Source organism: Poecilia formosa, unplaced genomic scaffold, assembly GCF_000485575.1.
Source record: "Poecilia formosa unplaced genomic scaffold, Poecilia_formosa-5.1.2 Scaffold3, whole genome shotgun sequence".
NCBI classification, from domain to species: Eukaryota; Metazoa; Chordata; class Actinopteri; order Cyprinodontiformes; family Poeciliidae; genus Poecilia; species Poecilia formosa.
The window spans coordinates 359,539-377,500 of record NW_006799942.1 but is presented as its reverse complement, the minus strand read 5'-3'; the positions used below and the strand labels follow the sequence as shown (position 1 = coordinate 377,500).

The window sequence follows — 17,962 nt, the reverse complement described above, 5'->3', positions numbered from 1 at the left end:
CCGAGTATTTCATTTTGTGGCTAAGTTTGGATCTTAACTTTTAGGTTTTGTCACGACTTAAGTCTCCTTAGATGCTTATCTCGGCTCTGAAATTTCTAAAAGAACTGTACTTTCAGAACTGTACTTTGAAGTACTGAAACAGATGAGTGCAGAAAGTAGGTTTTAACTTGACAGTTTTGGGAGAATAAACATCTTTAAGCTTCTTTGAGACTGAAGGTAAAGCCTACTGAGCAACAGCTTGTAGCCAGAGGAGTTGCTGCTTTTTGAAGTCTGGGATCTCTGATGCACAGATGAGAACTATGACAGTATTTAAGGAATTTCTATTTTTGAGGTGACACTCACTGTAGAGAATGACTGGAAAAATAGTAAAAATAGAAGGAAGGAAGGGATGAAATGTTCAGATATGTGGTGGAGTTGGGATGTTAGACACTTTAGATAAAAACAATAACGTTATGAATGTCAAATATTGGTCTTTGTTTGTTTTTGAAAAGCAGGAAACAAGACGAGTTTGTTAGCGTCGCCGCTTGTCGTCGGCTGCATACTTGGCCGAGGCGGAGTCGAGGGAGAAAGCTTATCAGTGTGCCACTCGCAGTATTTGTTTGTGGACGGGGTCGTGTTTTTCAGCGTGAGAGCATATTTTGTGTATACACATTGTAAGGGTGTGAGAGTGTTTACACATGTTGATGTGTGCATACACAGATATGTGGCGTCGCCGGTATGCCAAGGATGGCCCAGCTGAAGGTGGAGCTGTGGACGTGCTGTTCTCTGGCTTGTTTTCAATGCCATCTCTTTTTTCAAAGCATTTTAGACTCTGAACAGGAGTATTTTGATTAAATGTAGCAAGTGTTTCAATAAGCAGAATGAAAATGAAGATAAAATAGATTATTGACTAAGGAGTTAAACAACACTCTGTTTTTCAAATATTTAGGTCGATCTCAGAATGATATAATACTTTAGCAAACAGTTTTACATTAATTTATTCTGCTGTTTGTTTTTGAACACTTCAAAGAAAGATACAAAAGAATACATGGATTCAATGCATGTGATCTGTCATATCTTTTGTATTATTCTGTGATATTTTATGATCTTGCGCAGAGGTGTTCAGCTAGTATTTGAAGCAACGGTTCTCGGATCATATTTTCATGTGCAAATTAGGAACTCTGTCTCCTCCTCTTGCTTTGGTCTCTATGTGTTAATTAGGTCAGTGCTGCATTAAAAGATAAGTCTAATGACTGCTGCTCCACTTTAAACACTGGTTGCCACAATAACAAAAAAGGAATCTAAACTACATGCCTTCTGAGGGAAGGAAAGAAGTGAAATTTGTCCTTTTTCTCTGTCCCCTGTAGGAACGAACCAGGTCATTTGACAGCTTCAACATGAACACTCTGGAGAACTCCCTGATCGACATCATGAGAGCTGAGCAAGACACCCTGAAAGGTAAACATAACAACTGAAAATCAAGAAACATGTAGACGAGCAGCAGTACGATGCTTTTCAACAAGCCTGATGCACATGGAGCAATCGAACAAAAAATACACATGCTCTTACTTATAATTAAATGTTTAGAATTTGACATAAACCCCTTTGCATGCTGCGATGTTTGGACAAGCCACAGTTAATGTTGCATTTTATGCATACTTATAAGTTGGATTTTACAATTTTCTTTTAAAAACTACAACAAGACAACACCTGCAGACGCTGGGAGGTGGTTCCTGAGCGTCCTCAAGCTCAATAACCAGCATGACTCAATGCTCGTAGGGTTAAAGTTACAGGTACAACCCGTTAGCAATGCTGGAGGCTTGTACCCTATTAACCAGCAGTACACTTAGTAAAGTACAACTCTATGTGTGAACATGTTAATTAAGTTTGAGTATGTAAAATGGAGAGAAGTCTCATTGTTTTTCCTACTTGCAGCGAGAATGTGATGCAATTCCCAGACACAAGTTCTTACTTCCAAAGCAAACTGAACTTTATTCTTTGATTTTCATAATTTCTAAGCTTCACAACACTTTCCCAACAAATAACTAGAAAGTTTCTGTTAATCTACAAAACTGAACATTAAAATTAAATCAGTCATTTTTAATTTTATATTAAATTAATGTAATATCTTAAAATTAGCAGCCTGCGTTCAATCAATAGGAAAAATATGTTGACGTTTTGTTTGCCATCACATGATCAGTGTTAGTTGATCAAGGTCAACTGATTGTAAAAATCCCAAACTTGATTAATTAATTGCTTCTTTGCAAATGAGCATTTTATTCCATGGTAAAAACAATTTTTTTGTCTTTTGGAGAGAACGTGTAGAACCGACGGTGTGGTCTAAACTGAAATCCGTCTTGTTCTTACGTTCTCATTGCAGCCCTATTTTAAGTGTCAACAGTTTTATTAAATCATTTTGTCAAACATAAATACCATATTGTTCCAAGTGATTTTGTGTCTTTTGACCAAAATGTGTTTATAGTTTCTGATCCAGCTGTGATATTGCAAATATTTATATTATGATGATGTCTATGATTCAATACATTTTGCATTCCTAATGTTTACAAAGAGATCTTCTAATAAATCACCATTTTTAAATCACCAGTCCTGAACATTAAGTGGGAATCTTCTAGGGTGCACTGATTGCAGTTTTCTGACTGTTCGTAAATCACTGATCTTTTTAAAAAAACTTAACCTGCCAATTCCAATTTTAGCTGATACCAATTCTTTTTTGTTTGAAATGTTTCTCAGTACAGCAAGAAAGTTGTTGAATTAGCAACAGTGGGGTAACTCTTGTTAATTGTAAACGTGCAGACTTAACTTGGAGGACCAGTCTGTCAGTCAGATCTTTCTCACCAGTGAGCAAAAGAGGACAGTGGTTGATTGTTAGATGTTTGCCAAGCTAGATAAGGTTGGTGGATAAGGTTGGCTTCACATGTAAAAATCGGCCGATCACAGATCTCCCAAAATTAAAGAAATTGGCATCGATAGATTGGCTGGCCGATAAATCAGTGCACCCCTAGAATCTTCCCTCTAAGGGAAGTTAGATTAGCATATTTTTTTTAATGCTAATCTATATGCAAAGCATTTCTAGCAAAATTATGCAGTAATCACAGCTGAACAATATTTGGCTAATAGTAAATCACCTTCATGATTCTTGTTGATTGAAAGGGAGGACCTGTTAGAATTAGTTACACCTTTGACACAAGCTTTACTTTAGTGTAATCCTTAGAGTGCTGCATGCTAACTAAACTTGTCAACCCCAATGTCTTAGCTGTTAAATAGATTACAAGACATCAATGCCAATAGCAGCCATGTTTTAATTAATCGTTACAGATTGAGTAAAAAAATAGAAATGATGACAAAAATAAATGATTTTTAAAAGTTGGATATAACAGATTCACTCATTAACTGTTTAACATTGCTGAAGCTGAGTGGTGGTGTTGCTTTTTCTGTTTTAATATATGGCATAATTTTAAGCTCTCAACATTTGAACTGTTTAATGAAGTCCACAAGCCTGCCTCCAGAACCCAAAATTAGCGGTTCTTATCTCTGGCTCAGCAACGGGTTGGGGTTGAGACGGCTCCTATTTTATGCTTTAGTGGAAGAAATGGGTTGGACAAAAATAGTGGCTAAGCTAACTCTGGTTTTTGTTTTAAACTGGGGGACGTTTGGTCATAAATGACTCAAAGTAGCCAGGTTTTGCGTTCTCTTTGTAATCCATCTGAACAGATTAACTTCCTTACAAAAAAGTAGGCCCAGATAAGAAAATTATTTTCTCTTTTATCCCACTGAACACAATAAAATGTCTATAAAAGGAGCCACTGCTACAATAACAAGATAATAAAAACATTGAAATACAGGCTCTCTTTTCATGAATACCTTTTTATTATTTTACAACTAAACACGCAAAGCTCATGTGCATCTAGTCGTGATTTTGTGTTCTGTTGTCAGAGCTTATAGTAGAAAATATTTTTAATATTAGAAATTAAAGTTAAAAATCCTTAGTACCATCGATGTTATGGTATCAGGTTTTTGACACAGTTTTCTTTGACACTAGCGTTTATTATGTTTATAGTAAAATGAATCACAGCACATTTTCCACCTTAGTTGCCCTAATTATTTTCTCCATCACACTCTGGATTGTCAGTTAAATGTACAGTGCACAGTGGTGAAACCATGAAGCACACCATATCGTCTCCCGGACTTATCATCCTTTCATTTGACGTGTAGATCTTGGAAGCAATCAAATTTTACAGTCATAATTTTCATAATTATAGTGCAGCCTTGTACAATAGTATGACAGGTGGAGCTTGAGTAAATTTGCTCTTTTCTTTGCAGAGCTTGAGTAAATTTGTGCTTTTTCCCATGGAGGATAGTTAAGAAAAAACATTATTACAAGAGGTTTTTTTTGAGTGCTCACTTTTCCAATTTCTCACACAAATGCATCCATGTAGAAAGAACACAAAATAAATACAGCAAATCTTGAAATTTCTCATTTGAACTGAAAGTGTTCAACAAAAGTGAGCACAACAAAGCAAGGGAAGAGGCGAGACAAAATGTCTACAGAAGAAGTGGCTTTGAATCCCTTCCAGCATTGTTCCGACTGACAGAAAGGGTTCCTCTGTTCGTCCACCGCACATAAACACACCACTGCATTGTGCGAGGTTGTTCATACATGTGTTTTAAAGTGGACTGTTTGTGTGCAGCCAGCAGCATGCAAATAAGCTTCACAAAGCAGCCACATTTCAACCCTGCAGACACACTGGGTTATGGTGTACCTGTTTACTCCTCAAAGATTTAAAGTCCTTAATGACAGCCTGGAGCTTTGTTGGACTTTGAGTTTCAGATGGTGGAACTATGTGCACCTTGTGTTTATTACCTGGCTAATTCACATGGGGAGATAAATAGGTAAATTCTGCAGTAAAGAGTCACACTGCAGTCTTTATCTGGTTCGGGTCAGTCCCTACGGTTCTGTCTCCTCTGTTCTGTGAGTTCAGTTCGCAGAGTGTGGAGGAGGGGCCCACAGATTTCCTTGTGACAGGGGCATCGGAATGCACCAATCACCAGGCGGTCCGTACCCACACAACAATGGTTGCACTATTTCAGCTCTTTCATCTCATTATCCTTTCTGGTGCAAGCGGGCCTTGCATAACTTTGAAGATTGTTTGGCATCATAACATGTATTTGTGTGTTTGGGAGGTGGCCCTTGCAAATTGCTCAGTGTAAAAAGTATGGTATGAGGATACAGATTGGAAAATGGAGTTGAATGAGAATGAGAGAGATGGTTTGTATTTTGTAGCCACAGTATCTAACAAAAAGCCAGTTTGTTGTAATTTCATATATGAAAAATACATAATGAAACTAAATTCTAAGGTATAAAAAGACCTCCGGCACCAAATCCCCGGGGTGGAGGACATTCAGTCTGGTGGTGACGGCTCTGGACATTTTTGGGTTTTCTGGTTGAAATACCTCTAAAGTGTTGCATGAAGAACAGGAACAGTAGTTGTGAAGTGGCAGACTTGGGGAGTGTTCCTAATTATGAAGAAACGGACAGGAGAATGTCTTCCAGCAATTAAGTGATTGCACATCCCAGTCTCCATGGGGAAGCTTAATCTCAGAGGTTGGAAATGAGGCTCCAACTGACCGTCCAAGCTCTGATTTCAAAAGAGCAACGTAGCTTTCGTCCTGGCATGGAAGAGTGGACGAGAATGTGTCATATCTGGGTTGCTTTTAACTGGTGCCCTGTCCTTGTATACCAAAACCAAAGCTGAGATGAGTTCTGTTTGTAGTGTTCATGGAAAGGATTTCAAGAAGTAGCATCAATATCTCACAGCAAACCCACCACAGAGTGGTGAAGAGTTAATGACATTTTCGACTTCAAATAGTAAACCTTTACCAGTTCATATCAGTGATGGTTCATAAAACACTCATGTGTTTGCATTTACTTAATTGTCTGACTTTTTTTTTTCTTTTCTTTATTTCTTTTTTTAAGTGTTGCATGTGGTCAGGACAAGGTCTCAGGACCTGAAATGGTCCTCATAAGAAGGCCCAGTAGAAACTGCACTTCCTGTGGTAACTCTTACAGTACAGGAGCTACTGGTCATTTTCTATACAACCATGATTCAGTCTGCCATGTGCTCATCCATCATTGTGTGGTTTGGCCTACCCATAAAAGAAAAAAAAAACAACAACAAAAAAAAAAACATCAGTCAAGTTGTACATTTATTCCCATTTGTCATTTTCATATGCTAAAAAAAGGTACAGAAACTTTCCATTGGAATTTAACCCGTCAGACGTCCTGAAGAGATGGAATCTTTTTGTCTGTGAGCACGAGTTCTTGGCTTTTTCTTGCTGAGATGGAAATGTTTGACTGTGGCTGATTGTCCATGATAACACTTTAGGAATGTAGACACAACCTTGAAGTGTCTGGATAAAAAAAATAAAAAATACATGGTGTGTATCATTGTATTTTTCACTGACTCAAAAAACTTCAAACTTCTAAATTAGAAGATCCCAATTTGAAACTGCTCCTCCACTTCCTCAACACTTGATCTGTTATATGTTGTGTAGAGGGTCTCTGAAGTTGTGGACATTGGATTATTTTTTATGATTCCCTACAGCCGGGAAACGTCATTAGCCAATTTTAGCTACAGGGTGAGTCTTATTCAGATAGTGTGATGTGTCTTGACTCTTACCTTTTATCTTGTCATATACTGCTGCAGGTGAGCCTTATCACCTTTTAGTCTGTTTACTAACCAGACTAAAACCTGCAAAATCATACAGTTTGGATGGCTAAATTATTACACTTTCGTTTCCTGTTATGGTTGCCGTTAAAAGAAACAGCCTTTCATTTCTGGAGCCTGTACCATTATCATAAAAGGCAACTTTGTAGTTAGTTCTTTACTTTTGGTTCAGTTGTAAAGCTTATTTACTTTTGGTTCTAGGAATAATTAGACTGTCTTCTGTAAAGACTTGCACAGAGTTAAAATAGAATAAATATATTATATAAAACACATTTTGTTTTGTTTTTTCTTTGTAGGTCGTCTGGGGTTCCCTCACCCTGGGGCGGACAACCCTCTGCCCCTTAACGGTATGTATGGCAACCTAAACACATTCCCCAAAAGTCTACTTACCCTGAAATTGAAAGATGAGTCATCAAAAGGATTTTATATGCAAATCACGTCGAGTGGGAAACTTTAAATGAAGTGAAGATGTAATAATCATAACTTTGAGGCAAATGTGTAGTTTTTGTATAAAATTTAATGTGCTTATCAGGATTTTAGACAGCAGGACTAAAAAGATGTAATTTTTTCCCTGAGCTTTTGTTTAACGCAATTGGTGTTATGTCTTTGTTATGACAACTTGACATTAACCAAGAAATCATTACTGATATAAATTACTGATATAAATTTGATATAAAAGTATTACTGATTGCACTTTAAAAATTAGGTAACTTTATGTTATTAAAGGTAAAGTTTAAACAGTAATGATGTCATGGTTAATGTCAAGTTGTCATAACAAAGACATTTTGAATAATGTCAACTTTGTATTAAAAGTGTCATAATTTACCGAATGACGCTGTATGACAACAGTCATAAATATTCATGAAGGCTTATTCATGTTTATGACAGTGTCATGTCAGTCTTATTCAACCCCCTTCAAATAAAGTGTTACCAAACATTTTTTCTCCTCTTTTTTCCAACCATATCTCCGTCCTGTTAACCTGTTAAAATGGAGGCTGATATCGTCTTTCTAATGTCGTTTTGCTGACGGGAATCTTCTGTTGTTTTGCAACTCGAAGCAAAATAACCATTTACTTTCTCACTTGCAGAGGAGCTTAGGCTTGAATACTTGTATATAAAATTCTTCACTGCATTCTTTCTGCTTTGTTCTTGAATTAGAGAAGGATGTAAGAAATCTAATGAAATTGAATGATTTTTTTTTGTTAAAAAAAAGCAATGGTTTGATAGATACAGAAGATTTTTTGTGGAAGATGTCCTAGATTTTGTCTGGAATTAGTGAGCTCCTGTGGTGCTTGTGCGTGTGAGCATGATTGCAAAATTGGATCTTTCTTAGAGATGAGATTTAAACTCTCGGTCATGCAATCTCTTCCTTCATCACTCTGTGGTTGTTGTGTTTTGACGTCATCTGTACGGGCTTCAACCGGCGGGTAAAACAGGAACTGCCATTAGTTTCTTGAAAAGCCTGCTGGGTCACATGGTTTGGATCACATGGTCAGGAGCTGTCATGGTGCCCTGAGACAGATGGTGCCAGCGGATAGAGGCTGCACACCAGTCCTGGTTTTCTCTCTCTGCCTCATAAGGATACGCAGATTACATTCCTCATCCTCTTCCTCCCCCCATCCTCTCTCCCTCCAGTCACTCTCATTTTTGCTCACCCCCACACGGCTTTTTATCAGCTCATTTCTCCATCGCTTCTAATCTATTTTTCTCTCTCACACTCGCATATACACACACACACGCACACACACACATCTTTTTATAGCACTCTCTGCTCTCTTTCAATCTGCTTTACTGCCTCTCAGTATTTTACTCCGTTTCTGGCTGCCTTTGACCTTCCCCGGCAGAGTTAATGTCCATCTGGTTTGAAATGTCCACTGAGGGAGGATTACTGCCGCCGCGTTCCAGCCGCTTCTTCACCCATTCCGGGTTCTTCCAATTGGAGATTGTGTTTGGCTTTTTTTAAACTCTTCTGTTTAAAAACCTATATTTCTTCCTTATGTTGCCCCAACTGCTTCCACTGCCTCCTCTTGGAAAATTACACACTACGACTGAAAAGACATTACTTTTTTTCAAATACAAACTGCTCGTTCTCAGGCTGGAGCTGCTTGACCATCCTCGCAGAGTATTGCTTTTGTTTGACTGAAGCTCTGACATTAGAGCGCCATCTTTGAATCGTATCAGGTCCCCTGATTGGCTGCGATTAGGCAAAGTGATGTGCTTCAGTCTCATTTCTGCTTCTTCCTTATTCTCTGCATGATTAATTCACATCTCCCCTCGCTGTTGCCTGTAATTGTGCACACTTACTTTCTTTTATTACTTTGCAGTCAAGCTCAGTAAAATGGATCAGTTGCACAGTGTTTTGCTAAAACTGCTTAACTAATCAAATCTGCAGATTAAAGTCCAAACACAGTTCTTTTCTTGGATACTTCTATCAGCTGCTCTTTTTTCCAGTTACGCTGCATTTCCAGGTTTAGCTTCGGGTGTCTCCAGGGTTACCATGGCCTATTTGGGCCTGATTCAGTCTTTTAACTATACATCCTGTGGGCTTTATTACATTGTGTTTTAATTGCCTCGCTTTTTATGCTAATGCCTGTTCTGTATTGAGTACCGATCCTCTCTGGTGAACTGAGATGACCCTTCTACTCTCAATCTTTCTGCATACATAAGCACAATGCACACATCCATCACAATATTTTAGAACATCATCTAAATCTATCCCAGTTCTAAAAAGTGAAATTCAGGTCAGTACACTCAAAGTGATACATTTCTGACATTTCTGATGCTGCAAGCTAATTCCATTAGCTTGTAGCTAATGGAATTTTGAAATTCAGTTTCTCTGAAAATACATTTTACACAACATATACTGTATATGGTTTTAAATCTAAAAATTTCACATTATGACCTCGCCAGTCATGCAGAAAATTGCTGGCTTGACAGTTTTTCAGGTGACAGTGACTGAAACATGCCACAAGGAGGGGGTAAGTCACCAAAGGTCACTGCTAAAGAAGCTGGCTGTTTATAGAACACTACCCTAGCTTAATAATGGAAAGTTGAGTGGAAGGAAAAATTATTGGTATGAAGTACTCGAGCAACAAAGATGCCTGCAGCAGATTACAAACAAAAGCCTTTTCAAGAAGACGTTGATGCTTTAAGTGCTAAAACCCACAGGTTTATTTTGGGCTTAGGCTACAACTTTGCATTATTTGTGTTAAACTACAGAATTTGTTGATTCTGCCGTGATAATCTGCTGGTTTCTGTCAACTTTGTTTTATTAAGTCCAAATCACTGCCGCCATTTACTTGTAAATTTGATCTCTTCATGCTTCCCTCTGATAACAAGACTTATGGAGACACTGATTTCATTTTACTGGCAAAGGGAACAATTCTTTCAGTGCTTTTCAGCGCTAGCTCTTTCTGCTGGATTACTGGAATAAATACATGTTTCAGTAATTCTCTAATTTTGGGAAAATGCAAAATTTGATAAAAACGTCTTCTTGAAAAGGCATTTGTTTATAATCTGCTGCAGCCATCTTTGTTGCTCAAGCACTTCATACCAATTATTTTTCCAATAATTGAACATACTGATTCAAAAACCAAATCTATAAAAAAAATAAATAAATGCACCTACTCTGTACCCGCTTACATAAATTGATATTTGTGTGAGAAAAGTACTGCAGGCTGATTATGATTCAGCGCTGATTAACAGAATCAAGTGCTAGCAGGCGAGCTAACTGTGGAGCACATTGTCATGAACCACCTGGCACTTTTATTGCTCTGGTTTATTATGCCATATTTACAAACAGCCTCTACTTTGATTTATTTATTTATTATTATTTTTTTCCCTCGTTCCACATGCAGCCAGGAATTATAGCAGGAGACGAGGTAAAACATATTCATAAATCTATAATGTCCATCTGTGGAATACGTTGTTTTAACCGTTTTATTTTATTTTTTCTATTTAACAAACTGTTTTCTGATTTATTTAAATCAGAAAACAGTTTCTGTTTTTCTTGCCTGCATGTTTTTCTTTTTTAAATTTGATTCCCATGTTTTGAAATAAATTTTTCCATGTGTGTACAAAATTGTCTAAATGTTGAGTCTTGTTATAAACTTGTGAAACTGTGTCTTTTCCTCTTGCGAGGCTTCACTCTTTGCATATTTCCTTTCCTCACTTGCGTTTTGCAACATTAAACCAGTGTTGCATTTAGCTGAGAGTTAATGAGGCAGTGAGGTACACAAAGCGTCGTATGTCATTTACCCAATTCTGCGGCGGAAACACACACACGTCACACTGTGGAAGTTAAGGCTAACACCCTCGCATAAAGCTTTATAAAGCAGCTCAGGGCAGTTCGGATGGGACGGCTTAACCTCCACCACGCATATGTTCCACAGTGAAAGTATTCAGACTTTAGAGGACTGCTGTGTTTGTGTGATTAAGCTTGCGTGCCTGCTTCGTGGGAAATCATTACAGTTGAGTAACTTCCACAAGAAGAGCACACAACATTTTGGACATTTTTTGCTTTTTGTTTTCACACTTCATATTTCTTTTAATCTTAGTTTTATTTATTAGGAAGCATTTAGAAATGCTTCCTGAACACCAGCCTCACAAAGTGTTCACACCTGTTGAACTTTTTCCCCATGTTTCAACCACAAACTATTTGAATTTAATGTTATCTACCAACTAAGTTGATTAATTGGTTGGGAAATCATTTTTGGCATTAAGCGCTCTTCTGAAAAGTGTAGGTTTGATTTTTTTCCCCCTTGACTCTGATAACAATCCAGGGATCTTTGGCATGTTGGTGGGCGATCATTAAGCAGAGAATCAGCCTAGAGCTCCATGTTAACTCTGGAGGAGCTGCAGGGATCCACAGCTATTTTGACTAAACAACTCTTAGGTTTGCATGCTACAAATTTGTTTTGTTTAGTTTTCATTAGATCAACAAGTCGATGAAGACATTTTTAGTTATAAAAGATTTAAACATGCCGCAACAAAGGAAAACAGAACCATTCCCTCAGTTTTTGCTTTTTTCTACACATTTGCCAAGGTAAAAATCTATAAAACAGAAGTCATTATCACCATTATGACATAACTTATCTTTACCTTTTTTTTCTCATCTTGGGAATTAAATCTATTCTCCTGACCTCCTTATGTTTTTTAGGCCACTCCTCGCTCTTTCCAATGGAGGACAGTTTCCCCGATGATGAGCGAGCTGACCAGGGTCTCGCGGGCCTCGGCTCCCCACACTGCTTCCCACATCAGAACGGAGAGCGCGTGGAACGCTACTCTCGCAAGGTCTTTGTTGGCGGACTGCCCCCAGACATAGACGAAGGTACAGTCATTAAAATGAAAACAAAGGCTTATTTCTCTCATATCAGAAGCTCTTTGTGTTTGAATTAAATTGATATTTAATCATTTTCCTTTCTGTTTCAGATGAGATAACTGCCAGCTTCAGGCGTTTTGGACACCTGTTTGTGGACTGGCCTCACAAAGCAGAAAGCAAATCCTATTTTCCTCCTAAAGGTATTGAAAATAAGTTAGACTTGTTTGGGTATTAGTAACATAGCACATAAAAGTTCCAGCCACATGTAATCTGCTTCTTGGTTTTCCTCATCTTCATCCATATGGGTCTGACTTTAGGTAGCAATCTGAATCACTTTTAATAGCATCTGTAAAGTTTACACCTGTGTAATAGAGGCTGACCACTTCAGGACATAAAGCACATGCCTGAATTCAGGGCTCAGATACACAGTCACAATAATCGGTCTGTTAAACTGGAGTTTCTGTACTTGAATGACCTGCCTGTGTTTGGTGCAGGCTACGCCTTCCTGCTGTTCCAGGACGAAAGCTCGGTGCAGGCCTTGATCGACGCCTGTATCGAGGAGGACGGCAAACTGTATCTCTGCGTTTCCAGCCCTACCATTAAAGACAAGCCAGTTAGTTTAAAGTCACACAGTTTTTCTGTTTCTCTTTGTTGTACTGGCTTTTTTTTTTTCTTTTGTGAGCTTTTTGTGTGCTTGTGCCTCAGGTCCAGATTCGCCCGTGGAACCTGAACGACAGCGACTTTGTGATGGACGGATCTCAGCCTCTGGACCCGAGAAAAACCATCTTTGTGGGAGGAGTTCCCCGTCCGCTCCGTGCAGGTATCTGTCACTCTTTGTTCTTCTGGAGGTTAAATTGAAAACAAATGAGTATTTGTAATAAAAACAGTTGAATTTTAGGTACGCACAGTGCATACGGGCTGGACTTATACCTCATTTATGACCCATATTTTGAGGCTTTATGAAAGGTCTTTAAAATTTTCCTGCTGTTTGTTTCTGATCGCTGCATAAAAAATAATACATTACCATTCTGTACTTTTCCTGCCTTGTTCCCATTTGCTTAATACTCCTCTCTACGGAGTAATCAGACCTGCTGGGTAATAAAGCTACAGAGGCATTGACCTACACTGGTGGTATTAAAATCAGCTCTTTGCAACCTGCTGAGCAGTTTAGAATATTGAAATGTATTGTTTCCTAATAGCAGTGGTATGTGTATTATTAGTTCATGTCTGCGCTGCTGGTTGCCATGCTTTAAGCCTTTGTAGCAGTGAACAAGGTCATCAACAGCAAATATTCTGTAAACCCCTAAGATGGTTTAAAATAAAAAAAAATAGTCATTACCATAATTTTTATTTTAGTAAACAAAGGTTTTTAGTTGAAAATCAGAACACAGTGAAGTGCCCTGCAAAATTTCTTACATTTTGACAATTTTTTATTGGGATTTTATGCATTCGTGCATCAAAAAGTAGCATCTGATTCTGAATTAGAAAGAAGATTTTTTACAAATAAAATCTCTAAAGTGAGGGGTGCGTTTGTACTCATCCCTCTTTACTATAAAACCCCTAAATAAAATAAACTTCAGAAATTTCAGTCGTAAATTCATGGAACAAGATGTGCAAGAAGAAAGTTATGTTTGAAAGAAATCCCATTTGCAGTTTACCACAAATCTTGCAGGAGATTCAGAGAGTATGTTTTGTTTGGTCCATCTTTCATCAAGGTGCTTTTTATGTTCATTCCGATGTAAATATGCACATTAACTCAATATGTTATTTTTATATTTCTTTGTGATTTCAGTTTAATATTTGTGACTTTCTTCTGCATATTTTTGTAATGACTTCCACATTTACATTTCGATGCTCATGGGATTTGGTTGAATGTTCTAGATTAAACTGTACATAGTTTATCTGATGAAGAACCCATCTTTGAAACGGCCCGGTTCCACATCCTGGTGCAACGAAGCAGCTAAGATGGAACTCCTCTGGAGTAAAACCCGGTTCTGTTTATCAGGAAACCAGCACTGCTCATTCCCAGGAACGTGACAGTGGCAGTTTCATGCTGTGGGGGTGTTTTTCTTCACCTGGGGCTGGGAAACTGTTCATAATTAATGGAGAACTGGATGGAGCTAAATATATGGCAGTCCCAGAAAAAAAAAAAATTGTTAAAGACTTGAGGCTTGAGCAGGAAACCCCATAAACATCCAGCCGGTGTTGTAACTAAATTGTTAGACTGGTCTGGTCACTAAATCTAGCTGGTAACCTGTAGCAAGACCTGAAAACTGATGTTGCTTCCAATCAAATTCTAATGGAAAATTACATAAAATCCTAACATTGGAGTTTATGATTGTAATGTAACAAAAAAAGTAAAAAAAAAAAAGTTTAAAGAGTATGTATTCTTTCTCACTGAAATGTAAACTTAGAGTCTTTTCACATCAGCAACATGTGCGCTGGATTTTTGGTGTTGGGTATTTTTCGCTCCTAGTATTTCTCCTTTTTTTAAAACGACGCTGCTTTATTTTTTCCTCCTCAGTGGAACTGGCCATGATCATGGACCGCCTGTACGGTGGAGTTTGCTACGCAGGCATCGACACGGACCCAGAGCTGAAGTACCCCAAGGGAGCGGGGCGGGTCGCCTTCTCTAATCAGCAGAGCTACATTGCTGCTATCAGTGCTCGCTTTGTACAGCTGCAGCACGGAGAAATCGATAAACGGGTGAGTGGAAAGAAAAGGGAGCCTCTGTGTTTTTCCACCTCCCTCCTCGAAGCCCCTCTCTTTCTGAAGTCGTCTCCACACCACAGTCTTACTTCCTGTTCCTTTACCTCAAACTGCACTGCCTTTCTTCTTATGATGAACAAAAAGTTAGATTTTTGCTGAAAGTAAAATGCGTTTGTTGGAAGAAAGGCAGAAAGCTGGGAGTGCAAAGTGTCAAACTTTCCTCCTACATGAAAAATTATTTGACCTTCTCTTATAAAAGAAGTTTCATTCCATGTTTTGTTTTTTTTTCTTTCACTTAAGTAGAAAAGCAGGAGTATTAGCAGCAGTTTAACAAGACTTGCTTTTAGATTTGGAATCAACGATTCAGCTGAATTTCCATAAACTGTAATGAGGCCTAACTTTTTGAGGTTTTAATCAGAGCCATGCATTTCGTAACGCTCTTGTTAAATAGAAGGATCTGCGCTGATCCAAGCTGTAGATGTTCTCCAACTGTGAGTCACAAAATTGTATGTGGGAGCAGTAAATGGGATTCTTGCATCTGGAACAAAGGTGCCGAAATCTCCCCTCCCACTCTGCAGCATCTCTGTAAACACTTTATTTTTACTACTGCAGGTGACATTTCTGCGTGTTAGCCTCGAAACAATAGTACCAATAATGCTTCTTCTGCTGGGAGACAAAACTCTGAACTCTGCTGCTTCTCAGCGTCACCGCTTTGCAGTTTCAGTAACGTGGTTTCCTCATGGTGCAAGCTTATTTATTTGAGGATTCACACTAATATTTGCAGCACTGGTGCACAATTTGCCATAACCAGTGAATTATGCAAATGTAATCCAGTGTTTGCAAAAGAGTAAGTGCAGATGCCTGAGAATGAACCTGGTGGAACTTCTAGTAGGCTGTTTTTCACACTTGAGTGATTTTTCAATATCTATCTGCTAATAATGGCACAATGCCAAGTTAGTAAGATGGTGAAAAGTGAAGTTGACTCTTCCTGGAGTACATTCTGACCTTAAAAAAGGAAAATAACAGATTTCAGCATTTGGACAGCTATTATGAAAATTGACATTTAAATTTGACCTTAAAAAGCTCCTTGAGTCTTTAAAAAATGTTCTGTGACCTTTAAGACCAAAACGGAGCCAAACTATTAAACTAACTGTGAAGTTTTTCTTTACAATTAGTTAACTAGATGTTTCATTAAAAATCTAGTTTTTTCATGCTTCAGAAAACATATCAAATCAAAACATGTTTAAAAAATTTCCCAGCCATTTATGATTGGTACATTTCGAATGAACACTGAAAAATATTTAAGGCTGAAACCTGGTCTAAACGTTTCCCTTCATATGACTTCTGTCAGCAGATTTTTTTATGACCCAATAACAGTAGGAAGCAGTGGTAGTATTCATTCTGTTTGCAAGAAATATGATTGTTGGTTTTGTGTAGTTCAGTGATCTGCTGGTTTTTAGTATCAGATTGTTCCACTTGAAATCCCTGTGAAGAGCTGGAAGTAGCAGGTAAATCTGCTTGCAGAAGTCACACCGACCTGATTTTGTCAAATGCTGGTTTGAATTCTCCACAAGGAAAGATTTACAACTTTAAGCCAGGTTGGCCAGGTTGGAGGGAACATCTAAAGTAAAGACAACTTTCCATGAGTCTAATGCAATCTGGAAAAGTCTGGAATAAATTTTTGTAGTTTCCAGATCTGGTTTCAAGTTTCCCTCTTTTCTATCATTTTTCCTCTCCTCTTCCTTACTTAAAATTTCCTTTCTTTCCTTCTTTCCTTCATCACTCCTTCCTTACTTACTTTTTTCTTCCTTCCTTAGAAACTTTCTTACTTAAAACTTACTTTTGTTTTTTCTTCCTTTCTTACTTTGCTACTTACTAACTTACTTAAAACTTACACAGAAGGAAAGAAAGTAGCAACTTTCTTTCCTACTTTCCTGTGTACCTCCTCTCTGCCCTAGCTCCCTCCCTCCCACTCCTTCACTCTCATTTATTCAGGGTAAATATTTAAAGTCTTTCTGCTATATAAATACATGCCATGAATTCATAAAACCCACTGAGTTGTAAAACGTACGAAATATTGAAATGAGTAATGTGTAGAAAACTATTGTTTACATCACCTAGAGTCTTTTGGGAAAAGAAAAAGTCTAATCCTCACCTCTGCGTCCAGGTGGAAGTGAAGCCATACGTGCTCGACGACCAGCTGTGCGATGAGTGCCAGGGGACCCGCTGCGGCGGCAAGTTTGCGCCGTTCTTCTGCGCCAACGTCACCTGCCTGCAGTACTACTGCGAGTACTGCTGGGCGGCCATCCACTCCCGTGCCGGCCGCGAGTTCCACAAGCCCCTGGTGAAGGAGGGAGGCGACCGGCCGCGCCACATCTCCTTCCGCTGGAACTGAGCGACGGAGAGGGAGAGGCGACAGAGAAGCAGGGGAAGGAGAGGTAGTGCAGGAGTCGCAAATCATTGTACAAATAAATGCACTTTTCTGTTGCTGGTTCCTTTTTTGCTCTAATTTCACCTAACAGCATTTTGTTTCTGGTTTTATTTAAAGTTAATATATATCAATATTTTGGAGATAGAAAAGAAAAACTGGAATTGTATCCAAATATGTCCATTTAGGGGGAAAAAATGTAACATAATTTTATTTTTCTTCTGATTTTTTGAAATATTTTTATTAGTTCTCAAAAAAGATATATATATAAATATAGGAAAGTTTTGATGTGTGATATGGTACTCTGCTATTCAATTGGCATATTTTTCTAAAAAGAATATTTCCTTTTGATACAAGAGGCCCTTAAAAACACCTTTGGTTTGACATTCAGCTGTCTTATATTGTAGCAGAGCTGTTGCCTTTTTCCTTTTGTACAAAGTCTTCACAGCAAATGCTGCTGAAAAAGTGCGTCATTGGCTATTTATTTCTGAGACGTGGGATTAAGTTTGCTATTGCTGCAAGAAGCTCCAGAGCAAATGTGATTAACAAAGGTGTTGCTGAAGAAGAGTGCACTTATTTCTTGTTTTAAAGAGTGAAGACACCGTATATGAGACCCTTTTGTAGTTAACCAAAGCTGAATTCTAATTAACTTTGAAGAACAGAAAGGGCCCACTGCAGGAAGAAATGGAGTCTTTTCTCTCCCTGTTTGAAAGAAGAAAAACTCTTTCTATGAGTTCCAAGACCATACAGACATTTTGACGTTACTTGAAAAAAAAAAAA

General features: G+C 38.2%; 1 protein-coding gene across 3 annotated transcripts in view; it reads left to right on the top strand.

Annotated features, from left to right (window-relative positions):
• Positions 1–17,248, top strand: part of cpeb4b (cytoplasmic polyadenylation element binding protein 4b) — a 37,017-nt gene extending 19,769 nt beyond the window's left edge. The window contains exons 3-11 of one of the 3 annotated variants that reach the window (XM_007552935.2): positions 1,347–1,437; positions 7,022–7,072; positions 10,583–10,606; positions 11,884–12,054; positions 12,156–12,245; positions 12,540–12,658; positions 12,751–12,865; positions 14,570–14,751; positions 16,922–17,248. In XM_007552935.2, coding sequence (XP_007552997.1) covers positions 1,347–1,437; positions 7,022–7,072; positions 10,583–10,606; positions 11,884–12,054; positions 12,156–12,245; positions 12,540–12,658; positions 12,751–12,865; positions 14,570–14,751; positions 16,922–17,149 — 1,071 coding nt within the window. In that variant the 3' untranslated portion in view covers positions 17,150–17,248. The remainder of the gene's footprint in view (positions 1–1,346; positions 1,438–7,021; positions 7,073–10,582; positions 10,607–11,883; positions 12,055–12,155; positions 12,246–12,539; positions 12,659–12,750; positions 12,866–14,569; positions 14,752–16,921) is intronic. The other 2 variants (XM_007552941.2, XM_016672078.1) reach the window with 2 other exon arrangements.
• Positions 17,249–17,962: the final 714 nt, after the last annotated feature.